General features: G+C 52.1%; 2 protein-coding genes, 1 long non-coding RNA gene and 1 other non-coding gene across 8 annotated transcripts; 2 read left to right on the top strand and 2 right to left on the bottom strand.

Moving 5' to 3' along the window:
- Positions 1–76: 76 nt before the first annotated feature.
- SEZ6L2 (seizure related 6 homolog like 2) lies at positions 77–18,504 on the bottom strand. 5 transcript variants are annotated; one of them, XM_037065406.1, is made up of 18 exons: positions 17,225–18,504; positions 16,182–16,313; positions 15,190–15,489; positions 14,703–14,842; positions 14,211–14,412; positions 9,986–10,192; positions 9,175–9,343; positions 8,385–8,548; positions 6,586–6,786; positions 5,994–6,132; positions 4,996–5,192; positions 4,672–4,866; positions 2,403–2,594; positions 2,128–2,319; positions 1,592–1,630; positions 1,296–1,413; positions 1,081–1,177; positions 77–649 (listed from the first exon to the last, which is right to left on the bottom strand). In XM_037065406.1, the coding sequence occupies exons 1-18, from the start codon at positions 17,301–17,303 to the stop codon at positions 620–622; spliced, it is 2,793 nt and encodes a 930-aa protein (XP_036921301.1). In that variant the 5' UTR covers positions 17,304–18,504; the 3' UTR covers positions 77–619. The 5 variants fall into 5 exon arrangements, with proteins under 5 accessions (XP_036921301.1, XP_036921302.1, XP_036921303.1 ...); XM_037065407.1 differs by having other exon boundaries at positions 10,007–10,192; positions 17,225–18,503; XM_037065408.1 differs by lacking the exon at positions 1,592–1,630.
- Positions 4,689–9,181, top strand: LOC119000443 (uncharacterized). Its single transcript, XR_005069329.1, has 3 exons — positions 4,689–4,765; positions 7,733–7,810; positions 8,753–9,181. It is a non-coding gene; the product is annotated as an uncharacterized LOC119000443 (long non-coding RNA).
- Positions 18,505–19,105: 601 nt separating the features above from the next.
- On the top strand, positions 19,106–22,264 carry ASPHD1 (aspartate beta-hydroxylase domain containing 1). Its single transcript, XM_037065411.1, has 3 exons — positions 19,106–20,094; positions 21,242–21,355; positions 22,018–22,264. Exons 1-3 carry the CDS (start codon positions 19,224–19,226, stop codon positions 22,125–22,127), a joined length of 1,095 nt encoding a protein of 364 aa, XP_036921306.1. The 5' UTR covers positions 19,106–19,223; the 3' UTR covers positions 22,128–22,264.
- LOC119000472 (U6atac minor spliceosomal RNA) lies at positions 21,637–21,759 on the bottom strand. Its single transcript, XR_005069332.1, has one exon. It is a non-coding gene; the product is annotated as a U6atac minor spliceosomal RNA (small nuclear RNA).
- Positions 22,265–22,356: the final 92 nt, after the last annotated feature.

Here is a 22,356-nt window from a genome sequence, read left to right as displayed (position 1 = left end):
CTCTCCAGAGAGGCCACCATCACCATCTCTAATGCTCAGCGCCCTCCTTCCCACACCCCACCAGCCCAGTTACCAATGGTGATTTTCTGTTTATTGGTCAAAAACAAAAATCCAGAAGCAGAGGTGGAGAGAGATTGTGAGTTGGGGAGATAGCAGGAAGGGGACAGGGGCCTTCTCATCCCAGCTCTCCCCTTCATCCTTCTTCTGACCCTCCAAGGCCCAGAGGTTAGGCTGGAGCCAGAGCATCTGAGAAGGGCAGAGCCTTCACGGCTGAGGGAGCAGCAGAGCCCTCAGGGGCAGTCCTTACGGGGTAACCTGGGCTGGAGGGCCCCAGGAGTTTCGGGAGAGCTGAGTTCCCACGCCAGGATCCAAAGCCAATAGGATGGGTTGGCGTAGGCCCCTTGTTTGGCAACTGAGATGAGGAAGTTTTGGGTGGCAGGATGCTGGTTTATTTACTGTAGGGTCCCCAGGCTGTCAGAGCCCCCGCCCCCCACCATGGGACTGGGAGACTATGTACACAGCAGGGAGGAAAGGAGCCAGAGACCAGGTCCTGTACTCCTGCCTGCCCAAAATGAGGAGGGGAGGGGCGTCTTGGGTCCTGCAGCCTTAGTCTTGGGGTTCAGATGGAAACTTCATACTCCCGTGTATCCTGGAGACAGAGAGATGGGATCAGTTGCTGGGGTGGGATGAAGGTGGAGGAGGCAGCAAAGTGAGAGAGGCCACAAGGAAGGGGAAGGACACTGGATTTTTAAAGTAACATTAGTGGGTTGGGGGCCATGGCATGGGAATGGGGCTGAATCTGGCCAAGAGATGTTTGGTTCATTCTACAGTATGTTAAAATCACATTTAAAAAATCAATTTCTGGATTGTCTTTCACAATCCGGCAATTGGGCCTGTTTCCACTATGGACTAGATGGGACTCGAATTCTCTGGTTAACCAAAGTCCTCACCACTCCCTATTGTTCACACCTGACTTGCTTTGTTCATTGATGTGGCCTTTGTGGGCAGACACCTTGAGAGAAGGTTATAGAGTCTTGGGGGAGCGGAAAGATGTGGCATCCCAGGGGAGGGGGTGCTCACCCCAGCTTCATACAGTGGATTGCTGAAGTCTGACTCCACAGTGATGGGGCTGTAGGAATGGGAGCCTGAGAAGCCGAAAAGGGATTTTCCCTGCAGCCTGGGAAATGGAGGAGATAGAGAGGCTTATAGAGAGGTGAACCCCCAATACCCCCTCACCCGGGCTTCTGCATCAGGCAGGCAGGATGTCTGCCCTGCTACAGCTCCCTGGTACGTACTTGGTGTAGTATATGTAAACGCCGCTGCCAAGGACAATGACCAAGCCTAGGGGCAGCAGGATGGCCAGGGCGAGGTTCCCGCTCTCCAGCTGCCGTGATGGATCGGTGGTCTGGGTCACTGAAGGGAGGAGAGGCCATTGAGCTGGGGCTGAGCTGAGCCCTGGACTCTCCCAGCCTCCTGCCCTGGGCCCTGAACCCTGGGCCCTACCCCTCCGGGGCCTGGCCTCCTGCCCCCAGCCTCTGCCTTGCCCTCCCGATTCATCCAGGCCTGGGTCTCCACCTGTGCCCTCACTGACCTTCCAGTTTTCGGTTGTCCTGAAGCTCCTCATAGGCCACTGCAGGGAGAGGAGGGGGAGGGGACGGGGTCTGAGCCAGGGAGGGAAGGAGGCTGGGTAGAGGGCCAGGAGCCCAGTGGGGCAAGGCTGGACAGCCTGATTCTCTCTGCCTTCTGCTCAGCCTAAACTTTATCTTTCCCTTGGCGGGGGTGGGGAGGAGGAGTCAGAGCAGGGCCTTCTTCCTCCCCTTGTTCCTTGCTTTGGGCAGTCTAAACCACCAGGTCTGCAGCATTTTCAAAAACAGGGAAACTGAGACCTGTCCAGAAGTAAGAGACTTCTAAACCAAAGCCCCTTCTACTACATCCCCTAGTATAGCTTTATGACCTTGAACTTGCCCAGCACTTCTGGATGTACCCACGAGGACAAGAGCCCACAGGAGGTGAGTGGGGAGCTCGGCAGGGTTACCATCAGTTTCAAATTCGCTACCCGACTTTCTCAGCCCTGTCACTCCCCGAACGCTGTTGGACTGACCCCTCCAGCCCTGTCTGCCCAGGCACCTTTGCAGAGTGGGGGTTGGCTGGTCCACTGTGAGGGGTGGCCGGGAATACAGGTGATGGTGACCTCGCCGATGAGCTCAAAGCCCTCATAGCAGAAGAAGCGCAGAGACTCGCCCGCCTGGTAGTGATGCTTGTACAGGGTCTGATAGCCATTCTCCGGCACCCCAGGGTTCAGGCACGGCTCGTACTTCACTGCGGGGAACATGTCGGTCACATGCCAGCCGTGCTGCTGAGCAGGCCACCCAGCCATCCTTCCCAGGTGTCCCCAGTCTCACAGGCGCACTTGGGGACCCGGTCGCTCCACTTGGGTGTGCCTGTGTCCCGACTGTAGCAGGTGAGTACGGCTGCCCCCTCCAGGCTGTACCCCGACAGACAGCGGTACTGGACATGGGAGCCAACAGGGAAGCCAGCATCTGAGGTGGTACGGTGGCCATTGGTGATCTCACCAGGGTCGGCACAAGTCATGACTGTTGGCAAGAGGGCAAGGTCAGAAGGGAGCGATAGCCTTAAAAGATCTCCCCCAAAGCTTAGGGCTTGGAGAGATCTGAACCCCCTACTTCCCACTATTTCCTCAGAATGAAGGGAGCAGGAGTTGGAAGATCTTAAAATTCATGCATTTTATATTTCCAGCTTCTTTGGGAAAACTGAGTGATTGGGGCAACCCAGATCCCCAACCCAAGATACAATTTTAAACATTTAACCACTGTACTGAGCACATCAGCTGACCCTAGCAATGTCAGCCCTGCACGACAGACCATCAGCAGAACAGCAGCTGCCGGCTTTAGAGGGGCCCAGCCACCCCTTGTCCTCGTCATGCCCAGCCTGTTCTGCTCACTAATAGCGCCTGCTGGGCTGGGGCCCTGTGAACGTTTGCGTTTACAACCTTGTGGAAGAGTCACAACCGTAGCCATTTCTATGTAGACCTGTGCAAAGCATCCTGCTAAATGTTTTTTGTTGTTTTTTTTAAAGATTTTATTTATCCATTTCTAGGGGAAGGGGAAGGGAGGGAGAGAGGGAGACAATCATCGAATGATTGCCTCTCTCATGCTCCCAACCGGGGACCAGGCCCAAAACCCAAATTCCTGGCCAGGCATGTGCCCTAACCAGGATCCAACCGGTGACCCCTCTGTTTGCAGGAAGACACCCAACCCACTGAGCCACACTCGTCAGGGCCCTGCTAAATGTTTTACAAATACGATATATACTCTGATGATCCTGAGAGGTCAATATCACTGTCATCTGCCCAGGGCTCAGGGCAGTCAAATGGATGGCACACAGTGACTCAGGGAGTAGCCGAGGAGAAACCACTGCGCTGGGAGTCAGAGGTTTAGGTCTCAGCTCAGCCTCAGGCTCAATGTCTCTCCTTGGGCAGGTCCCCTCCTGAGCCTGGAGCAGCTGGGCCAACCTCTACCCACTCTGAACCCTACCTCCATCCTCTTCTGTCCTATCTGGGCTCCAGACCGTACATCCCACGAATCCTCCCTGAGACGGGGAGTTGTTTCTACTAGAAAGCTTTTCGGGGAGTTGTTTCTACTAGAAAGCTTTTCGAGTGTCCAACCTGAATCTGGCTTCCTGAAACTTAATGCTCGCTGGCCCACCATTGCCCCTAGGGGCCAAGTAGAAGAACTACAACCCCTTATCCTTGTAATAGGGTTCCCAAACTTAGGAGAAAGTGACAAGAGGCCATTCCCTTCCTTCTTCTAAAAAATAAAAACTACCAGCTCCTTTAATGTCACCTTTTCTGTGAAATCTGTACCTCCCTGGGACAAATAACCCACCCCTCTTCCCCCAGCCCTTCTTCATACTTACAGCTGCTGCTACTCACTGTTAACACGCACCAGGCTCTGTGTGAAAAACTTGTCTTTTGTTCTTCACAACCCCCTATTCCTACTTCACCAGTGAGGAAGCCAAGGCTCAGAGATGTTAAGTATTCGTGGTTACTGCTCTGTAATATCCTGAATTGTTTAACTATCTGTTCCTTTCCTAGACGGGGAACTCCAACAGGGTAGGGAGGGGCCCCAATCCTTCCACATAACCCCCAACCCAGCATGGGGCTTCAAGACTGCCTAGGCCCTAGCAAAGTGACTCCCTGTAATGTCAAGGGTTGGGGACTGACAGACTGGCGGCAGGACCTAGAGCAGGAAGAGTGCAACCGCGCACTGATGGGGCAGGGCCAGGTAGGGGTAGGACTAACAAACAGTGGTGGGGCCACTGAAAGATGAGGCAGGATCCAGAGGAAACGGGGTCAGAGCCCAGAGCAGTACAAGAGAGTGGGATGCAGCCCAGAGAAGATAAGGGTGACACCCAGGGGGAGTTTCAGGGCACGGAGGAGCAAATGAGTGGAACCCGAAGGGCATAGGGACCGGACCTGAGGAAGATCTGGGTGGGAGGGAGACAGAAGGGTTGAAACCCGAACAAGACGGAGGCGGGAACAAAGGACGGAGGCGGGGCGTAGAGTGAAATGGGTGGGGCTCAAGCTGAGCGGTGAAACCCTGAAGGGCAGGGCCGGGGCCAGGAAAGGACAGAAGCGGGTCCCTTGCTCACTCTTTTGGCAGGCGGGGGGCGCTGCGCTCCAGGACAAGTCCCACTGGCAGGTGAGAATGTCGGAGCCGAGCAGCTCATAGCCAGGCTCGCACTGGTAAGTAAGCACCGTGCCCCGGATCAGGTCCCCGTGAGAAGCCGTCCTCCAGCCCCACTCCGGAGGTGGCAGTTCAGGGCACGTGTCGTTCCTGGGGACCTCTGCAGGGAGACACAGCTAGTTCAGAAGCTGTTCTGCGACTCAGAGCGCCCTTCCAGCCTCGAGGGGCCTCGCTGGAATCTCTGGCCTGCCGGAACCCTGCCCATCTTGGGATCCTAAGACCTCGGTACCTTTGAAGTGCAACACGAAACCCTGGCCCAGGCCAGGGTTTGGGGGCCCGGGAGGTGCCTGGAACTGCAGCGTGAGGTCGGGCCCAGAGGAGAGGAGGCGGCGGCGCGGTTGAGGTCCCCGCAACTGGGCCAGGACTCGGGCGCTGGGACCGTCCCCGTCGAACAGAGTCAGCATGTCCCCTTCGCGCACATTCAAGCTGCAGGGAGTAGGACCAGGTATGGGGGCTAGACTACGATCGATTCCCAGCCCCTAACTCAGTTTATTAATACCCTGCCTACTCTCCGGCCCCGCCCCACATTCCCCTACCCGGAACGCCCCTCCTCAGTTTTGACCAATTATGGACTTCTCTGTGCTAGTCTCTCCAGGTTCCGCTGGTTCGGTGGCTCCTCCCAGTTTCTGCTCCCCAATCCCCCAACTCTGCTCACTACTAACTCCTCCCAAGCTCCATACCGGGTGATGCACAGCCTAGCTGGGCACCAGCTCTGACCAGTCACAGACCCGGATCCTTACCATCCCGCGCAACTCCGCGCAAACTCCGAGGGAGTTTTTGGGCCACGCCCACTTCTGTGTCTGTCCAGTTTCATGACCACTTCATACCAAATCAGCTCACTGGATTCTCCCCACACCCGCTTTACTGTCTGTCGATGCTGCAACCACTTGGGCCTGGGAACCTGGAGATCTGCTTCAGAGTGACCTCAGAAACGGCCAGTGAGAGACACTAGACCAGAGGCCCCTTTTCACAATAGCTCCTGAGGAAGGCTGCATTGCCCCATTTACTTGTCCTAGGCCGCCTGGCTAATTAGTGATTTGTACCTAGGTCTACCTGACAACCCACACCCCCATCCCGAACCTTTAGTCGCCTCTCTCATTAGACCATATAGTCACCAAATCTTGTGTAGACACAGGAGCCAGCCAGGCTCAGAATGCAGGTTAGTGTGTTGTTATACCACACTGCTGAGCCCATACCCATCGCGCCCTCTGCAGCACCCAAACATACATCTCAACCTGGAGCAAGATGCGCTTCTCTTCCTGGACATGTAGGCCCCACACACAGTCCTGGCCTGGGCTATAGCTCTGGGGCCAATCTGGAGAGAGGACCACACCAGCCGGCTCTGACAGCTCCCCTCCACACATGGCTAAGGTAGAAAGGGTGTCAGATTCAGGACCCAGGTGAGCATGGAGTCTCCATTTCAGCACACTCCTCACCATCCCCAATTGTATGCACCAAGACCGCTTCACGGGATTCCTATTATCTATTACTCACCTGTTTCTTGCCATACTCAGTCCTGTTGTTTCCAGTCTCCAGCCCTGCTCTTAATTAACCCTACCTACTGTCCACCCAATACATGACTTAGCCCAACTTCACATCTAGCACTTGGATACATTTGGGTTGTAACCTCTGACATCTGTAACAAGCCCACTAATTACTTAACTAAGAAAACTGAGTCTCTGAAAGGAACAAGGATTTACCCAAGGCCTGGGTTTATTAGGTTTGCATATGCAGGTCTCTTGGGAATAGATTTCCCAGCATCCCCAACTCAGGGGCTAGTCTGTAGAATGAAGGATTACTGGTGATATGGAAGGCTCACCCTTGCAGGCTGGCTCTGTGTCATTCCAGTGGGGTTCTGTGGGATCCACACATTCAATGGCATTGGGGGGGCCAGGGGGCTCCAAGGCATATCCTGGGAGGCATGAGAAGGTAGCCAGTGCCCCTGGCCGGTACTCCGGGTCTGTGGTAGTGACATTGCCATGTGCCAGGAAGGGGGCGAAGCAGCGGTCTTCCTCAAAGGCTGAAGAGGAGTCAATCACACGCATTAAACATCTGGACAGACATCAAGGGGTTTCAAACTGGGGGACTTGGACTGAATTCAAGTGTTCCTTGGCCACTCAGTGAGCTATTTAAAATTGAATGACTTTGGACTTAGCTTTCACTCTCCAGTGTCCCCTAAACCCTAGCACTCCTCATTCATATTTATGTTACCTCCCTAGACTCTGGAGGGAAACCCCTGGGCTAGTAAAATCCCAGCCATTCAATTCATTCTGCAGATGAGCAAACTGAGGTCCAAAGACAAAAAGCCACTTGCCGATGTCACACAGTAGGACAGTGGCAGAATCACATTTGAAACACAGATTGCTTGAATCCCAGCCAGAAACAATTGGCTCTGGAAACAACAAAGGAGGGGGCGGGGAGAAGCATGCCTTAGGTGTGTCCTCTCCTCAAAAATAACAGCTGGATTCTGATAATCACTGATTATCCACGTTGAGGCTAGGATCTAAAAGTGCAACTAACACCAAAGCTACTCAGCTTTGACTTTGGACCAAGTCAGCAAAAACGGACATTTGTAGAGCATTTTTGTTTCTCCCCACCTGATTATACCTTAGCTGCAAAACTATCTGTGAGGTAAGACTTAGGTGCTTAACCTACAGAACAGGAATCTGAGCGTCAGGGGCCCCCACTGACGGGGGCAGGCCTCAAACCTAGGAATTCTCATTGCACTCTCAGAATATAACATAAAATTTATTTTTTAGGTTCACTGTTACTGGACCTAATAAGGTGTCATGTCCAAATCCTACACATTCATTAGGGCCCAGAGTCAATTCTCTGCTCCAATCACACTGGCATTCTCTATTTCCCAAACAGGCCTTTCTCTACCCCTTTACCATTACTCACACTGTTCCTTTCACCCAAAATGCTCATTCTCAATCTCTCTTTTAAAATTCTCCTCATCCTTTAAGGCCCAGCTCAAATGCCTCTTCTCCCATGACCACTGACCTCCTTGTTTCTACCTGTCCAGCACCCAGTCCCTCCTTCTGGTAAGTAACAACACTCCTATTTTCATTTTGGCACACATGCCTCCCACAATTCCAGTTCGTGAGGTTCATTGGGGCCAAATAGGGATGGCTGCAGGGTGTGAACCTGCCAATAATGCCACCTGCCCCCAGCTACAGTGGTATGACCTAAGCCAGGCCAATGAGAACATTTCCTGGCCTTTTTTGCTGAAGCTCTTAGAAAAGTGGCATGCTTTCTCTCTTTCTGATAGAGTTACTAAGTTGGTAGTGTGTTAGTCTGGAACTGCTTGGTTCACCACAGACTGAGAGCACCTGAGAATGAAGCCAACAGAGAGGAAAGAACTGAGAGGTTAAGGTAACTGTTTCTTGGTTGTGTACCTGGATCCAGCCATGCACGAGGCTTAAACAGAAAAAGCTACCTCATAGAATTATAAGGGGTCCATATGAAGGGAGCCGTGTAGTTTCAGGTTGGGGAGGAAAGTCAGGTTTTAGGAATCCAAACAGAGATGAGCAGGGTTAGAGGACATGCTGTGACCATGTGTGGGCATCAGGAAGAGAGGAAGGTGCTGGGGTTGGGGCCCGAGGGGAGAGCAGTTACCTTCAAATCGGAGGCTCAGCAGCAGGGGATTAGCAGGTGTCTCTGAAAGCAGCTCCACATAGAGGGACTGGGCATCACTGATGAGACCTCGCTCTGGGACATCATCCATGTCAGAGTCATAGATCACTGGGGATAGGGGACTGCCCCCTGAGCGCACCATCAGCCTGGGATGAACAGAAGTGTCCAGGAGCTCAGTTTCCCCTCAGACGCTGCCTCAACTCTTGCCTGCACTTGCAATTTATTTTCATAGCTATAATTTTCAAACATTAGTTATATGCCATGTACTTTTCTAAGCTTTTACACATTTTATCTTGTTTAATGCTTACAAGAATCCTTGAGTCGGATACTGTTTTTATTTTGTTTTATAGATGAGGAAATTGAGGCACAGAAAGATGAAGAAACCTGCCTAACATCACATAGCAACTACCATCAGAGCTGGGACACCAGCTGGTTAAAGAGAGATAGTGATGATAATGCAAACACATTTCTAGTGCTTACTGTGTGCTAGCACCATTCTGAGCACTTCACACGTCTTAATGCATTTATTCTCACAGAAACATTGAGAGAGGTACTATTTATTATCTCCATTCTACAGAGGAGGAAACTGAGGCATAGAGAGGTTAAGAGATTCCTCTAAGTTCGTACAGCTACACTGCCTAAGAAAAAGAATGACAAACCTGTGTTTGACACAGATCCCAACTGGGGTCTACCCAAGGTCTGTCTGACTCCCCATGGTAGCCTCCCTAGTCCTCTGCGGTAGGGACCTCTGATCCAAGGCCCAGGCCCTCACCGGTCATTGTCCTCATCCAGTGAGACTCTCTCAAAGTGCAGATGCAGCCGGCGTCCCTCAGCTGCTTCAATGACCCAACGGCAGGTGAGATTGGGCCCCGCAGCTCCCCCAGGCTCAGGTGACACGATGCGGCCCAGTGTAGCATTGTGGATGGTGCCACCACAGGATGCTGCAGGCAGAGGAGGAGCAGGTTAAGGTGACACTCCCCCCACCCCCGTCTTCAGGTCTTCAGAGCTGTTGCCTCCACACCTTTGACTGGGACCTGGCCTCAGCAGGGCCCCTGCCCTACATGCTCACCCCAGGGAACAGGACATTCTTCAGGCGACCACTGAGGTAGGATTCCAGATCTGGAATAGGAAAACCCAAGTGGATACCCCAAGGATGGAGATTTCACCAAAAAGAAGACTCCCCAGATGAAGACATGCTGGGGTGGAGATTTATTAGGGATCCCCGCAATGGAAGCCCTCAGATGGAAAATCTTCAAGCTGGGATCCCCAGGATGAAGACTCCTCAGGATAGAGACACCTTGAAAGTCTGAGACCCCCAAAAATGGTTTCCTCTAAGATGAAGAGTCTCCAAAGGAAGGGACCTCCAGAACAGCGACTCCTGGTGTGGAAACCTCCCACGTGGGGCTTCCCAGATGGAAGTCTCCTTCCCAACGACAACTCCAAGGACTGAGACCCTCCATGTACAGAGCTCCAGATGGAGGCCCCAGGACAGCAACTCCTCAGGGTCAAAACTCCTTCAAGATGGGTGTTCCCGAAAGATGGCAGGACCCTTCCAGTGGGGCTCCTAGGACAGAAGCCCTCACCTACTGTGGCAGGAGATTCACCTATGCAGCTGGGGGGTTCACCGCTCCAGGCTGGCCTGGTACTATTGAGGCAGATGAGGGTCTCTTCACCCTGCAGCCGGTAGCCTGAATCACAGTGGAAGGTGGCAGTGCCCCCAGGGTGCAGATCTGTCACACTCACGTCCCCGTGGGCCGGCCGGGGAGGGAAGCCGCAACTCAGGAGGTAGGCTGGAGCAGGGAGAGGATGGAGAGGGAGACTCATTTTCCCATGACACTCTCTCACCAGTCCCCCAGCAAGCACTTCCTCCCTCTTTCCAGGATCCCTGGGGGTACAAGCTAGCTCCCTACTGGAGTCCTCACATGGGCACATTGTCTCCTGAAGAAGTAATTTCAATATCCCTTATCTCCCCCAGCCTTTGTAATCTACCCATTTTAGAGATATGGTACCTGAGACTCAAAGAAATTCCGGATCCTAGCACTCATATGCTATGTGACCTCAAGCAAATCAATTGACCAAACCCCACCCAGCTCTAATAACAACAAATCATATTTACAGAGCTGTTCAGCTTACAGACTGAGTTCACACTGCCCTTCGGAGGTAGTCAGAGAAACACTCTGGCCTATTTTCCAGATGCAGAAAATGAGGCTCCAAGTTGTTAAGTGCCTCGGAGCACTTCCTCCTCTCTACACACACTTTCTCAGACCTTCTTTCACAGAGGTACACTATGGTATTAGAACCTCAGCTTCATCCACAGGAACCAGATGCAACTCCTTTAGGAACTTTGACTATTTTATCACTAAAGTCCTTAATACTCACTGCTCCCTAAATGAATAGCCCAGTGTAAGTGAAGTGCTTTGCTTTCATCAAGGAGCTGTTTTATCTTCTCCTTTCTTGCTGTGAGGGCTGTGTAATCTCCCCTTTTGCACTGGCTGCTAGGAAGCTGGGAACTAGGCAAGAAAGTTTATTCCATGCACATTCTGTTTCGTCAATTTTAATAAACATTGCCTGGTACCAGTTTTTTCTTACTTAGTCTTTTTAATTTTATTGCTTGAATTCTCTTTTGAAAGCCTCCTGAAATTCTTTTGGAATCATATGGGATAAAACAAATAAATAGAAAGTGACTTGGCAGTAAACAATGGACTCTGAACTTGATCTCAGAAGAACTCTGTGTGTCTGTTTCAGAGCAGGCAGAGCTCATCAAGAAGGGCTTCTTGGAAGAAATACACCAAAACTGGGTCTTGTAGGAAGGGCTGACTATAGTTGGCAGAGGGCTTGGGTAATACCACCTCGCCTAGGCCTTTGCTTTTTCTAACTCTCTAGCTCTCAATGATTCTGTAAGAGACTTGGTCTCTTCCTATATGTTTAAATTCAACAAGAATGTCTTTGGTGGGATCCTGGGAGGAGAGACATGAAAAGATCCAGGTCTTGCTCTTTGGGAATCTACAGTCTGCTGAGATAGACAGACAGAAAAACAACTTTCTTGAGCACAGTGATTTGAATAAATGTTAGCCCCTGTGATGGCTCTCCATGATCAAGAAAACCGAGTCTGAATGCTTTAGACTGACATTCAAGGCTCACAGCTGGGTCCTGCCCAGCATATCCACCTCTAATTCCCGTCACCTATATGACCCATATATACTACACAATGCAGATTTGTAACATCTTATGGTCTCACCTCCATGTTTCTTCACATTTCCCTTAGCTGCAAGGCCCTCTTTTGCTCTTTCTCATCTTTCAAGGAGTAACTTAAGTGTTACCTCTTCCAGGAAGTCTTCCTGACCCCTACTCTCTATTGCCTATATATAGTCCCACACACACAATTTTATCATCACATTAACCACTGTCTCTTGCCATTAAGAGACTAAACCAAGCCTTATTTATTTAGTCTCCTAAAAGCCTGGTCTAACTGATCAACTGACGCAGCCAAGAGGCAGTGTGGAACAGTGCAAAGAGCACTGGATTTGGAGACAGGCAGACCTGAGTTCCAGGTCCAGCTCCATAACTTATTAGCCTACATGACCTTGAACAGGTGGTTTTACCTCCAGGGCCTCTAACCTATAAGTGGCAATAATAACCCCTATCAATTAGGATTGGCCTTAAAATGAAACAAATAAACAAATATGCAAAGTACCCAGCATATAAAAAGAGCTCAGAAAATGTTCATCACCTGCCTCTCACCAGCCTCAATTAATGAATGACTGGGAGTCAGGGACTCAGGATTCTGACTTCTGAGTCTGCAATGAATTTGTGGCTGACTGAGCAATCCATATAACCTTGAGTCTTTTTCTTCCTCTCAGAGGTGGAGTTGACAATGGCCACCTCCAGGGCTGCTGTGAGAAGCAAATGAAGCAACAGTTGCTGGACTTGGCGTGAGGGGTGATGGAGCCTTTGGCCTGTCAGAGAAGCTAACAAGGCCGCTCTGGACCAGAGGCCCCAGCGAGGGAAGATTAGGAAGTGCTTAAACAGGGCTTTGTCTCCAAAGGTGCCCAGAGAAGCCATAAAGCAGGGAGGACCGAGGCAGGTAATGAAGGGCAACTCATGAAATAGCTCTGCTTCCCCGAAATGTTCTACTTAGCCTAGAGTCCTATTTTCAATGCCCTAGGGAAGTGGCTGCTTAAAGGAGGCAGCAGGGGGCCATTCTGTAATACCTATAGTTCGACCCTCTGCCCTGGGCCCTCAAGGCAGGCATGCCCTTGTTCCCCTATATATGGTCCTGACCACCAACTACAGGTCCCTTAGTTCACTGTGCTGTCCCAGTACAGGTCTGGTGCTGGGTGCCGCCACCTTACACATATGAGTCCCTGGAGCAGGTCCTCAGCAGACGCCTCAGGAAAGGCTGGAGAGGTTACAATGTATGGATACAAGTTATGTGTGTCCTGGGACAGAAATCTGGGGTCAGCAAAGCTAATAAGCGGTCGGGCAAGGCCACGAGGTGACATGAAAGGGACACTGGCTGGACACAGTTCCCTCTATTTCTGAGGAGCACAGAAAGGCATTTTGGAGAGTGCAATGGAGGCATTTGGAGGCAATGTCTAGAGTGGGGCAGTGGGGCTGAGCCCCTTGCCTCGGGCACACACGTATGCTAGAACACACACTTGCATTGTGGGAAGGTTCCCCGTACACACAGGCAAGTATGGACACACACATGTGTAGGTTGTTCATGGGTGGATGCTCATGAGTGCAGTCATGTATGGACCTGTCCCACTTCCCTTCCCCCAGAAGTCCTCAGGATCTTTTTAGGTCACAAATCTGAGGCTGTCACTATCCTGTTTTAAACATTTCACAGCATTCCCCCCTCCCTTGCAGAAAAAGAGTCTGAACTCCTTACTGAAGATGATAAGGCCCTTCATGATCCAACCTGCCTCCTGGTCTGGTCTCTTAGCCTACTTTCCTCCTCTCCTCCTTTCTGTGCTTTTACTGTAATAGCAATGACTGACATTTTTGAGCTGTGTACCAGATGCTATTTTAAGCAGTTGATATGTATTAACTCTTTGTTCATCCTAATAATACCATGAGGTAATATTATAATCCCCATTTTTCAGATGAGGCAATGAGGCACAGAAAGGTTAAGTAACTTGTTGCAGATCACACAGCTAGGACAATTCTGTCTTCCATACTGAATTACCTCAACTCTTGGAGGGACTCACATTTTTTCTCCTCTCTGGATCTTGGAGTGAGTTTTTTCATCCATCTGGACATCTGTCTTCCTCTTTTACTCCCTTCCACCTTTTCCCTAGCTAACTCACCCTTTAGGTCTCAGCTTAATTATCATGTCCTCCAAGAAAGTATCCTTATATTCCTTAGGAGAAATTTAGGTCCATTTGATACTTGCTTTTTCTGCCTATATTCCTCTATCATAAGGATATGGGTCCTTAGGTCATTGAATTATAATCTCCCTATTACTTGTCCATCTCCCTAGATTAGAATCTCCCTACCTAGGTTCTGAGTTCCTTGTCAGATTTACATGTGGCTTGTTCACTCCTGTCCCCAAGGCTAACACAGGGCCAGTATGAAGCGGACACTAGATAAACATTTGTTGAGTGAATGGATGAATTGTTACTTGCCCGGGTGCACATTCAGACACAAGTCTGTAAGTGTGTGAAATAAGTGTGCACAGGTCTCCTCTGAGGATTCCATTTCCAAGATGTCAGTCAGGAGGAAAAGTCCCTGACTTGTGCTGTGCTTAGAAGATGTCCCTGTGCCTGTGAGTCCCTTGCCCTTCTACCAGCACCATGAACTCCTCACCCTGATAGTGGATCCTGAAGCCACTGCCCCTTGGGACCCGAGGGCTCTGGAAGTGCAGGAGCAGCCGATTGGTTGGACTCCGAAGGACCTGTCCTTCTCCCAGCATGGAGGAGTTGGCCAGGAGTCGGGGGGCCAGGCCTGGGGCACCCCCACCAGCCAGCACCAAGAGTTCCTCCTCCCGAGACAGGTTCAGCATCTGCACCTAAAGAAGCCAGACACAGAAGAAGCCCATCAGGGCAAGTCAACCAGGATGGGAAACCCCTGAAGTCCCCGGCCCCTTGCTTTCCTTTTCCCTACATGTGGCAGTCCAAATACCACGGTGACATTGGCCACGTTGTAGAACTCCAGGAGTCTTTTCAAATACCAGAAAACAGGCCCATTCAAGTTAGAAAACAGGTTGTCTGGCTCTCATATCAAACTCGTGCACACCGTAGGGCCCAAAGGAAAGTTTGAAGGTTTCACAGTCACACTCATATGCTTAAGTCCACTCACCTGGATCTCAATGCCATAGCCAGGGTAGACATGGATGCTGTATGTGCAGTCCAGGGGTCCCAAGGTGTGGCTGGTGCTACTCCCCAAATCTGGAGACTCCACATGCCCTTCACCCTCGGAGATGTTGTTGTTACACAGAACTAAAAAGATGTAAGTGGTTAGGGTCGAACAAAAGCTTGTGTTCTTGCCCTCCCAGCCAAGCAACTCTGGGGTCCTCCTCTGTCTTCTCCCCAGCACCCCTCACCACCTTTATCCAAAGCTCCCACTCCCACCTGTTCCCAGAATTCCCTTCTCCAAGTGCAACATGGATAAGACATAGAAAGGTACTTAGTTAGAATGGGTATATAAATGCTAGTCTTTATTATTAAACAGAAGCTCCTCTTCTACCTGTACCCAGACCGCTTCTTTCACACCTTCCCTGCAGCCTCTCCCCCATCCATATCCTACTCCCCTTGAACACTACTCCCTTTCCTTTCAATTGCTGCACCTGGGCTGGTCACCGTGGTGGTGACAGTTGTTGTGGTGATGATGGTGGTCGTTGTCTCCTCCTCTCCTCCATCAGGCCTGAGCGGTGGGCCTGGGGAAGCGGGACCGGAAAGGGGCGGGGCCGTAGTTCCCGGGGGCGGGGTCAGCAGCTCCGGTGCGGTGGGGCCTGCTCCCCTACCCCACTTAGGGGTTACGGCTGTTGTCAGAGGCCCTGTCCCTGGTTCAGTGGCCCGTGGCAGGGAGGGCGATGCAAGAGTCTGGCTGGCTGGAGGGGTGGCTAGTGTGGGGTCTGGATCAGTTCCTGGGACAGTGCAAGAGAAGTCAGGGCACAGGAAGAGCAAACTGGCGGGCCTTGCGTGGGGAGTAGGGCTGAGGGAAACTGGGGGTTCCCCACTGAACCCAAAAGACCTTCCCCGCAAGGAACAAACCCTCCACCTCTACTTTCCCCATCCAAAGCCTTCGCCTCCTCCCAAGGCGTCCACAGCCTGGTACCCTCTCCCTTCTCTTCCCCTGTCCACCTCCGGATCAGGCCCCTCCACTCTGACAATCTCCTTGAGCCTCTCTCTTTGCCTCCTCGTTCCGATTTGGTTCCTCTCCTGGCTACCCCTTTCTCTTTCCTCTATGTAGCTCTCTCTCTCTTGCTCTCTCTAGAACTCTTTATTTCTCTGTTTAGTATTTGTATCACTCTCTGATTTTATGATTCTGGATCTGCTAATCTCTGTATTTCTCTCTCTCTCTCTCTTCCTCTTTTTGTGTCTCTCTTACATTATTTTTCTAAATCTGGTTCTAAAAGAGTTTCCATCTTTTTCTCTGATTGTCTGTTTTTCTGTCTGACTGTCTCTTGATTATTCTCTTTCTCTGTCTATACCCAGTTTTGACTCTATCTTCTCCCTCTGAATTTCACTGGCCTAGCTCCCCCCCCCCACCCACCCACCCCCCGTTAATGTCTCTCCCTCTGCCTCTATGTCACTCCTGCCACTCTGGGAGCCTCACCCAGCATGTAGCCCATCTCTGGGCCCCTCCTCAGCAGGGCCCCATGGAGCAGTTCAGCCAAGGCCTCCGAGGCTACTGTGGGGGTCTCACTTCCAGGCTCCAGCAGTGCTTCCTCCTCTTTCATGGGAAGACCTAAGAGATAAGGTTGTATGAGCCCTTTTATTGCCCCCCACTCCTAGATTCACCAGAGCAATATTTTCCAGAGTTATTCTCCCTCCTCAGCTGGGACTGCAGGAGCTCATAGGGTTCCAGGCTGAGTGAAGAGCTAAGATGGGAGGAGGGGCTCCCAGCTACCCCTCACAATCCTGTATCTTCCTCTGCTCCTTTGCCCGCAAGCTGTGTAAGCCTTCAGTGAGCACCTTGGCTGTAATGAACACTGGACAGCGCCAGCAGAGTGGAAAATGGGGAACGGTGCTGCCTTCATTTTCACCTCAGTGGTCTCCTGGTCTCTGCGGAGGGTCTGACAGCACCTCTCAGCCCTCGCCTCTGCAGTGCCCAGATTTCTCTTTGGATTTCTGTCTCTGCAGTGTGGTGTTCTCTCTCTTTCTCTCTCTGTCCCTCCTCCCTCCCTCCTCTCTCTCTTTCTCTGCAGTCTCTCCCTAGAGTCTGGCTGGGGGGCAAAGAGGGGAACTGACTATCTGGTCTCTGAGCAGTGCCTGTATTCATCTGTCTTTGTTCATACATCCAAGAGCAGTTGTGTGTGCAGTGCCTGGCACCCCTCCCAGCATCTCCATCTCCTACTCAGGTACTCTGCGTGTTCTGCCACCTCCACAGACATCCCCCAACTTCCCCAGCCTTCCTTCCTGGATTTAACCCCCTGAGACCCTGCTAAAAGCTACCCTTACTCATTTTCCCACTTCCTCTATAGTGGAGTTAGGGGCTCCACATACAATCTGGAAAGCCCTGGCTTGCCCCTTCCCATCAGTTGTGCCCTCCCCTTCCCTAAGAGCTTGGAAGGCCCAGGGTATTCAGAGAAAGGAGAGTAAAGGACCCCCCCACCCGGGAGCCTTCATGGGCCCACCCCCATGATCCCACGTCCTTACCCTGAATCCAGGGGCAGCTCAGCAGAATTAGGAACAGCAGCTGGGGAGGCGGCGGGTGTTGGGCCTTGGGAATCCCCATGGCGACTCACTCTGATTTCTCTTCTCTGCGCCTATCTTAAATAATCTAGCTGTCACCTTTCCTGTCTCCTCTGCACCTCTCTTAAATAATCTAGCTGTCGCCTTTCCTCCGTCTCCTATCTTTCCCTTTAATTTCCCCCCCTGCTAGTAGTTAGCAAGGAAGACAATTTCTCGGCCCCTCGGGATGTAGGGGAAGAATTGGGCTAGGAGGTCGCCTGAAGCCCACCCCTCTTTGCCCAATCGTCTGTGTTCTCTGCTCCCGAATCTGTGGGAGAGGGGGCGCGGCTCCGGCTGCAGTGGGTGGAGGCGAGAGGGCCGAGAGGGCCGAGAGGGCCGAAGGAGCTAGGTCTCCCGGGTTACCCTCTTGCTCCGCCTCCTGGGTCTACCAAGGTGAGATTTAGCTGAGGAAAGGCGAGAGAGCTCCCCGGGGCCTGGGGTGGGTTCAAGGATCGGGAAGATCCCTACTGGGCTTTAGCGGGGCTTGGCGGGGAGGGAAGGGGGTTGCAGAACCTAGAGAGCTGAAGCCCTGGCACTAGAGCTGCGGGAGGGAGAAGCTGAGAAAGGTGTCGAGCCCACGTCAGATCCTGGGGACGGGCGAAGGGAGTGGCTTGGGATTTATTGGGGGGCGGGAGGAAGGAGGAGGAAGTGCAGATGGAAGAAGGAGGGACCATATGAGCCAGGACCATAACCCTCACTCCCTCAGCCCCTAGGGGAGGCAAAGGAAACTCCGGTCCCAGAAATAATTAGAGTCCCCTCTCCTCGCCGTTACAACAACATCTGGAATCTGAATCTCCTCTTCCCAGGGTGCCGGGGAACGGCACAGCTGGGTTCAGCCCCCAATATGCCCCTTGTCTATAATCCAGGCCCTCCTATGGGACTTCTCCTTCTATTTTACAGAAGATCATGTGTAATGGGCTTTCCAGTCCTCTAGGAGAATGCCAAGTTTCCACGTTTGTGGGGTTTCAACTTTGATTTTTCATTTCTGGCCTCCCTTTCAGCGCCTCTGAAGCGCCCTTTTCAGCACCACCAGCGCGCGGACAGCTCTTCCCGGCCCCGCCGGTGTGGGCTCCGCCCCCGCGCTTTGGCGGATTGGCTGAAGCCGCCATCACCATCAATCAAGGGCCTTCCAGGGTCCGGCTCTGGTGGAAGCGAAGGGGGAGGAGGAGTCACAGGCAGATTGGTCCAGGGTTCCGCAGACCCAAGGACAGGCCGAGGCATCTCAGTCTGCAGTCTGAGCGTTCGCCCCGCCCCTTCATTCGTCCCGCCCCTTCTTTTCGCAATGCGGGAAGGTTAGAAGTTGGCACCTTGCCCCTGGCGGCTCACATGGCACCCCTTCGGGGTCCGGGGAGAAGGAAATCCGGAGACCACCCCCCTTCCCGCTGGCTGAGTTGCCGCTGCCACTGGGCAGGGGACTGGGGTAGCTGAGAGGACTGCCGTAGGATGGAGTGACGTCAGGGTGTGTGGGAGCCCAGGAAGGAGCGAGTGGGGAGGAAAAGCGCGCATGCACGCGGGCGCGAACCTGCGGGTAGGGTTGAATGAGAAGAGAGGGCAGGGAGAGAAGGGGGAAGGAGTGAGAGAAGCCGCTGCGGAAGACGACTGGTTGCAGGTCCCCAGGGCTGCGGGTCCAGGTGGGGTAGGAACTGTTGTCCGGGGAAGCTAGAAGGAAAGGCGCGGGAGGAAAGAGCGAGAGAAAGGGGGGGTAGGGGTGGAGGGAGAAGAAAGGAGAAGAGGAGACAGAGGGTGAGGAAGGGAGAGGCAGAGGGTGAGAGAGGAAACTTCCACAAGGAGAAAGAACAGGTGAGAGAGGAGAGAGGTAGAAGGAAAAAGGGAAAGAAGGGTTAAAGGTACATGAAGGAGGAGAGAAGGCCAGAGATACAAGGTGGAGAGAAGACCTCTGCAGCAGAGAGAACCCAGAGTGGAAATGTGGAAGGGAAACAGCCCCGGGGGCAACCAGGGAGCAGCCATGGAGGATGAACTTGGGGCACAGGGGAACTGGGGTCAGGAAGATGTCCCAGACCTCTTGGCCATGGTCTCTCTGCCCATCGTGCCTACATGGCCGTTGCCCCTGGCCTCCTCAGCCTTTACCCTGCTCCTGGGAGCCCTCACTTCCCTTTTCCTCTGGTACTGCTACCGCTTGGGCTCCCAAGACATGCAGGCTCTGGGGGCTGGGAGTCAGGCTGGGGGTGTCAGTGGTGGTCCTGGGGGATGCTCTGAGTTTGGCAAGCCAAGCCCAGGGAGCTCTGGGGAGCCTGGGGAGGGACCTAGGACAGAAGGTCTAGTGAGCCGTCGCCTTCGGGCCTATGCCAGGCGCTACTCCTGGGCTGGGATGGGTAGGGTGAGGCGGGCAGCTCAGGGTGGCCCAGGCCCTGGGGGAGGGCCAGGGGTCCTGGGCATTCAGCGCCCAGACTTGCTTTTCCTGCCCGACCTGCCCTCAGCGCCCTTTGTGCCGCGGGATGCCCAGAGACATGACGTGGAGCTCCTGGAAAGCAGCTTCTCTGCTATTTTGCAAGACTTTGGGGCTGTGAGCTGGGATTTCTCAGGGACTACCCCTCTTCCTCGGGGCTGGTCCCCACTGTTGGCTCCTGGGTGCTATCAGCTCCTGCTGTATCAAGCAGGCCGGTGCCAACCCAACAACTGCCGCCGGTGCCCCAGGGCCTATCGGGCACTGAGGGGACTTCGGAGCTTCATGAGCGCCAACACCTTTGGCAATGCTGGCTTTTCTGTCCTCCTTCCGGGAGCCCGGCTTGAGGGCCGTTGTGGGCCCACCAATGCCCGGGTCAGATGCCATCTGGGTAAGTAGATGATGCCTGCAGACAACCTCCTTGCCTCTCTTCTCTGCCACCAGGGCTTTCTACACTGTGGTTCTCATCATGCCTCTTCTCAGAAATCGTTCCGGACAACCAGTTCCCCACAGCAGCAGCATTTCCTGAGCTTCAGTTATCTGCAAATGATCTTCATAAGCTTTGCCATAGTCATTTATCATCTGTACTATATATCTTCATATGGATTCCCCTCCATATTTTGTTTTACTTATTTAAAAGGAATCTTTACAGAACACGATTATCAGTATTACTTGCCCTAAATGGAAAGTACTCATAAAAACAAACTTAAGCTTTTTAGAAAAGGCTTTTAAAATTCTGGCTAAATAGCCTCTCCGGAACTGAAGCCTATGCTGTCCTCGTTTAGAAGGGAGCAGTGTTAGTGAGGTGTTAATGTCATGATAACACTAAACTGAGATTTGCTTTTTGGTGTTTTAAAGACTGAGAGAAAATGGAGAGGAAAACAATTTTCTGATTATTTAACTCTGTGACCTTGTTTTGCCTAAAATCATCCGCACTACTGCTCGGATGTGTCCTCCCCTGGAAGCACACTGGCCTCCGGATCCAATCCAGACTCGTCCTCTCCTCATCTCCCACGTTCCTCTCCTTGCCTCCCCTCCCACCATGTTCTAAAATATAAAGGCCTTCTGACTAATCCTGGCAGACATCACACTCATGCTATACACTTAACCTAAAACGTCTTTACCATTTATCATTTTAGCACTGCTGGAAAACTCCTACTTAGCACTCAGGAAACATAATTTCAAATGTCACATCTTTCCTGGGGTGTCTTCTCATTCCTTATCATTCGAAGTGGCTGATCAGTTTTCTCAGTACCTGACTGTATGGTCTCTAGGCAAGGATGGAATCATTAGTTTTGTACCTTGCAGGGAGGGAAGGCCCAGCATATAGAGTAGGTTCTTAAACTGTCAGAAGCCTAGGAGGAAATGAGACTTCCTCCAGGAAGCCTTCCCTTTTCTCTGAAACCGAACAGATTGTGCTTTACACTGCATTTCACTGTATTTCCTAGCACTTCTTTCAGCCAGCATTGTTTTATAATTATATTCCAAGCATGGAAGAACCACCACAGAACCTGGTATGCCTGGGTCTTTGTCCACAGGGCTGAAGATCCCGCCTGGCTGTGAGCTGGTGGTTGGGGGTGAGCCCCAGTGCTGGGCTGAGGGACACTGTCTACTGGTGGACGACTCCTTCCTGCACACAGTGGCTCATAATGGTAATGGGGCTCCCGCTCTGCCAGGAGGGATGAGGGACTAACAGAGAAGGGAAACAGTCGTATGAGAAGCTACAGAATCAGGCCCACTGGCTTGCTGTCTTAGCACCACCATTTCCCAGCTGTGTATCCTTGAACAAGTCACACAGCTTTTATGATCACCTGCAAAATGGGGAAACTGCCTTCTTGATAAGGTGATTAAAGGGTTAAATAAATGTAGGTTCAAAGTGGTTAACACCATAAGACCCAGGGCCTGGACTGCCAGGGTTCCTGCGCTACTTCTGGCACTTACGTGGTTAGATGCCACCAAGGAGGTGGCAATGCTTTAACTGCATATGTGCCATCAGGCCTGCGGGCCTCTTCCGCCTTTGTCAAGGGGAGTGGTAATGGCTCCTTTCATACAACATATACTTCAGGCATTTACTAGCTGTGTGAACTTGGGCAAGTTACTTAACCTCTTTGTTCCTCAGTTACTCTGTATAAAATAGGAGTAATTGTGGTATTACCTTATAGTTTTGATGATTAAGAGTTAATGCGTATCAAGGGCTAGAACAGTGCTTGGCACTTACTTACAAAGTGTTTGCTTTTTGAGTATTTGGTGAGTGCTCTGGCATATAAGTGCTTAATGTCAGCTGCTCTCCTGTCTCTATTCCCATGTACCCTAGGCTCCCCTGAGGATGGGCCTCGAGTGGTCTTCATCGTGGACCTTTGGCACCCCAACGTGGCTGGGGCTGAGCGCCAGGCCCTTGACTTTGTCTTTGCACCAGACCCTTGAAGGAAGGTGTTGCCTTCAGACATCGGGGTTGGAGAGATGCTGCACTCAGGGATGGCTTGAGTGGTAGCCAGGACTTCCTCTCCATCGCAGGGTGTGGGCAGGGCTGAGGGAGGCAACTGGCTAGTGAACATTGAAATACAGATCTTAAATCCCAACTCCTGACTACTTTCTTCCCAGCTACCAGCCCCAGGGTTGGGGTGCATGTCTTCTCCCATGCAAATAGGTACCT

Source organism: Sturnira hondurensis, unplaced genomic scaffold (genome assembly GCF_014824575.4).
Source record: "Sturnira hondurensis isolate 20B ecotype Veracruz unplaced genomic scaffold, ASM1482457v3 Scaffold0015739, whole genome shotgun sequence".
Taxonomy (NCBI): domain Eukaryota; kingdom Metazoa; phylum Chordata; class Mammalia; order Chiroptera; family Phyllostomidae; genus Sturnira; species Sturnira hondurensis.
The sequence above is the reverse complement of the archived record's forward strand: the minus strand, read 5'-3'. Positions and strand labels throughout refer to the sequence as shown.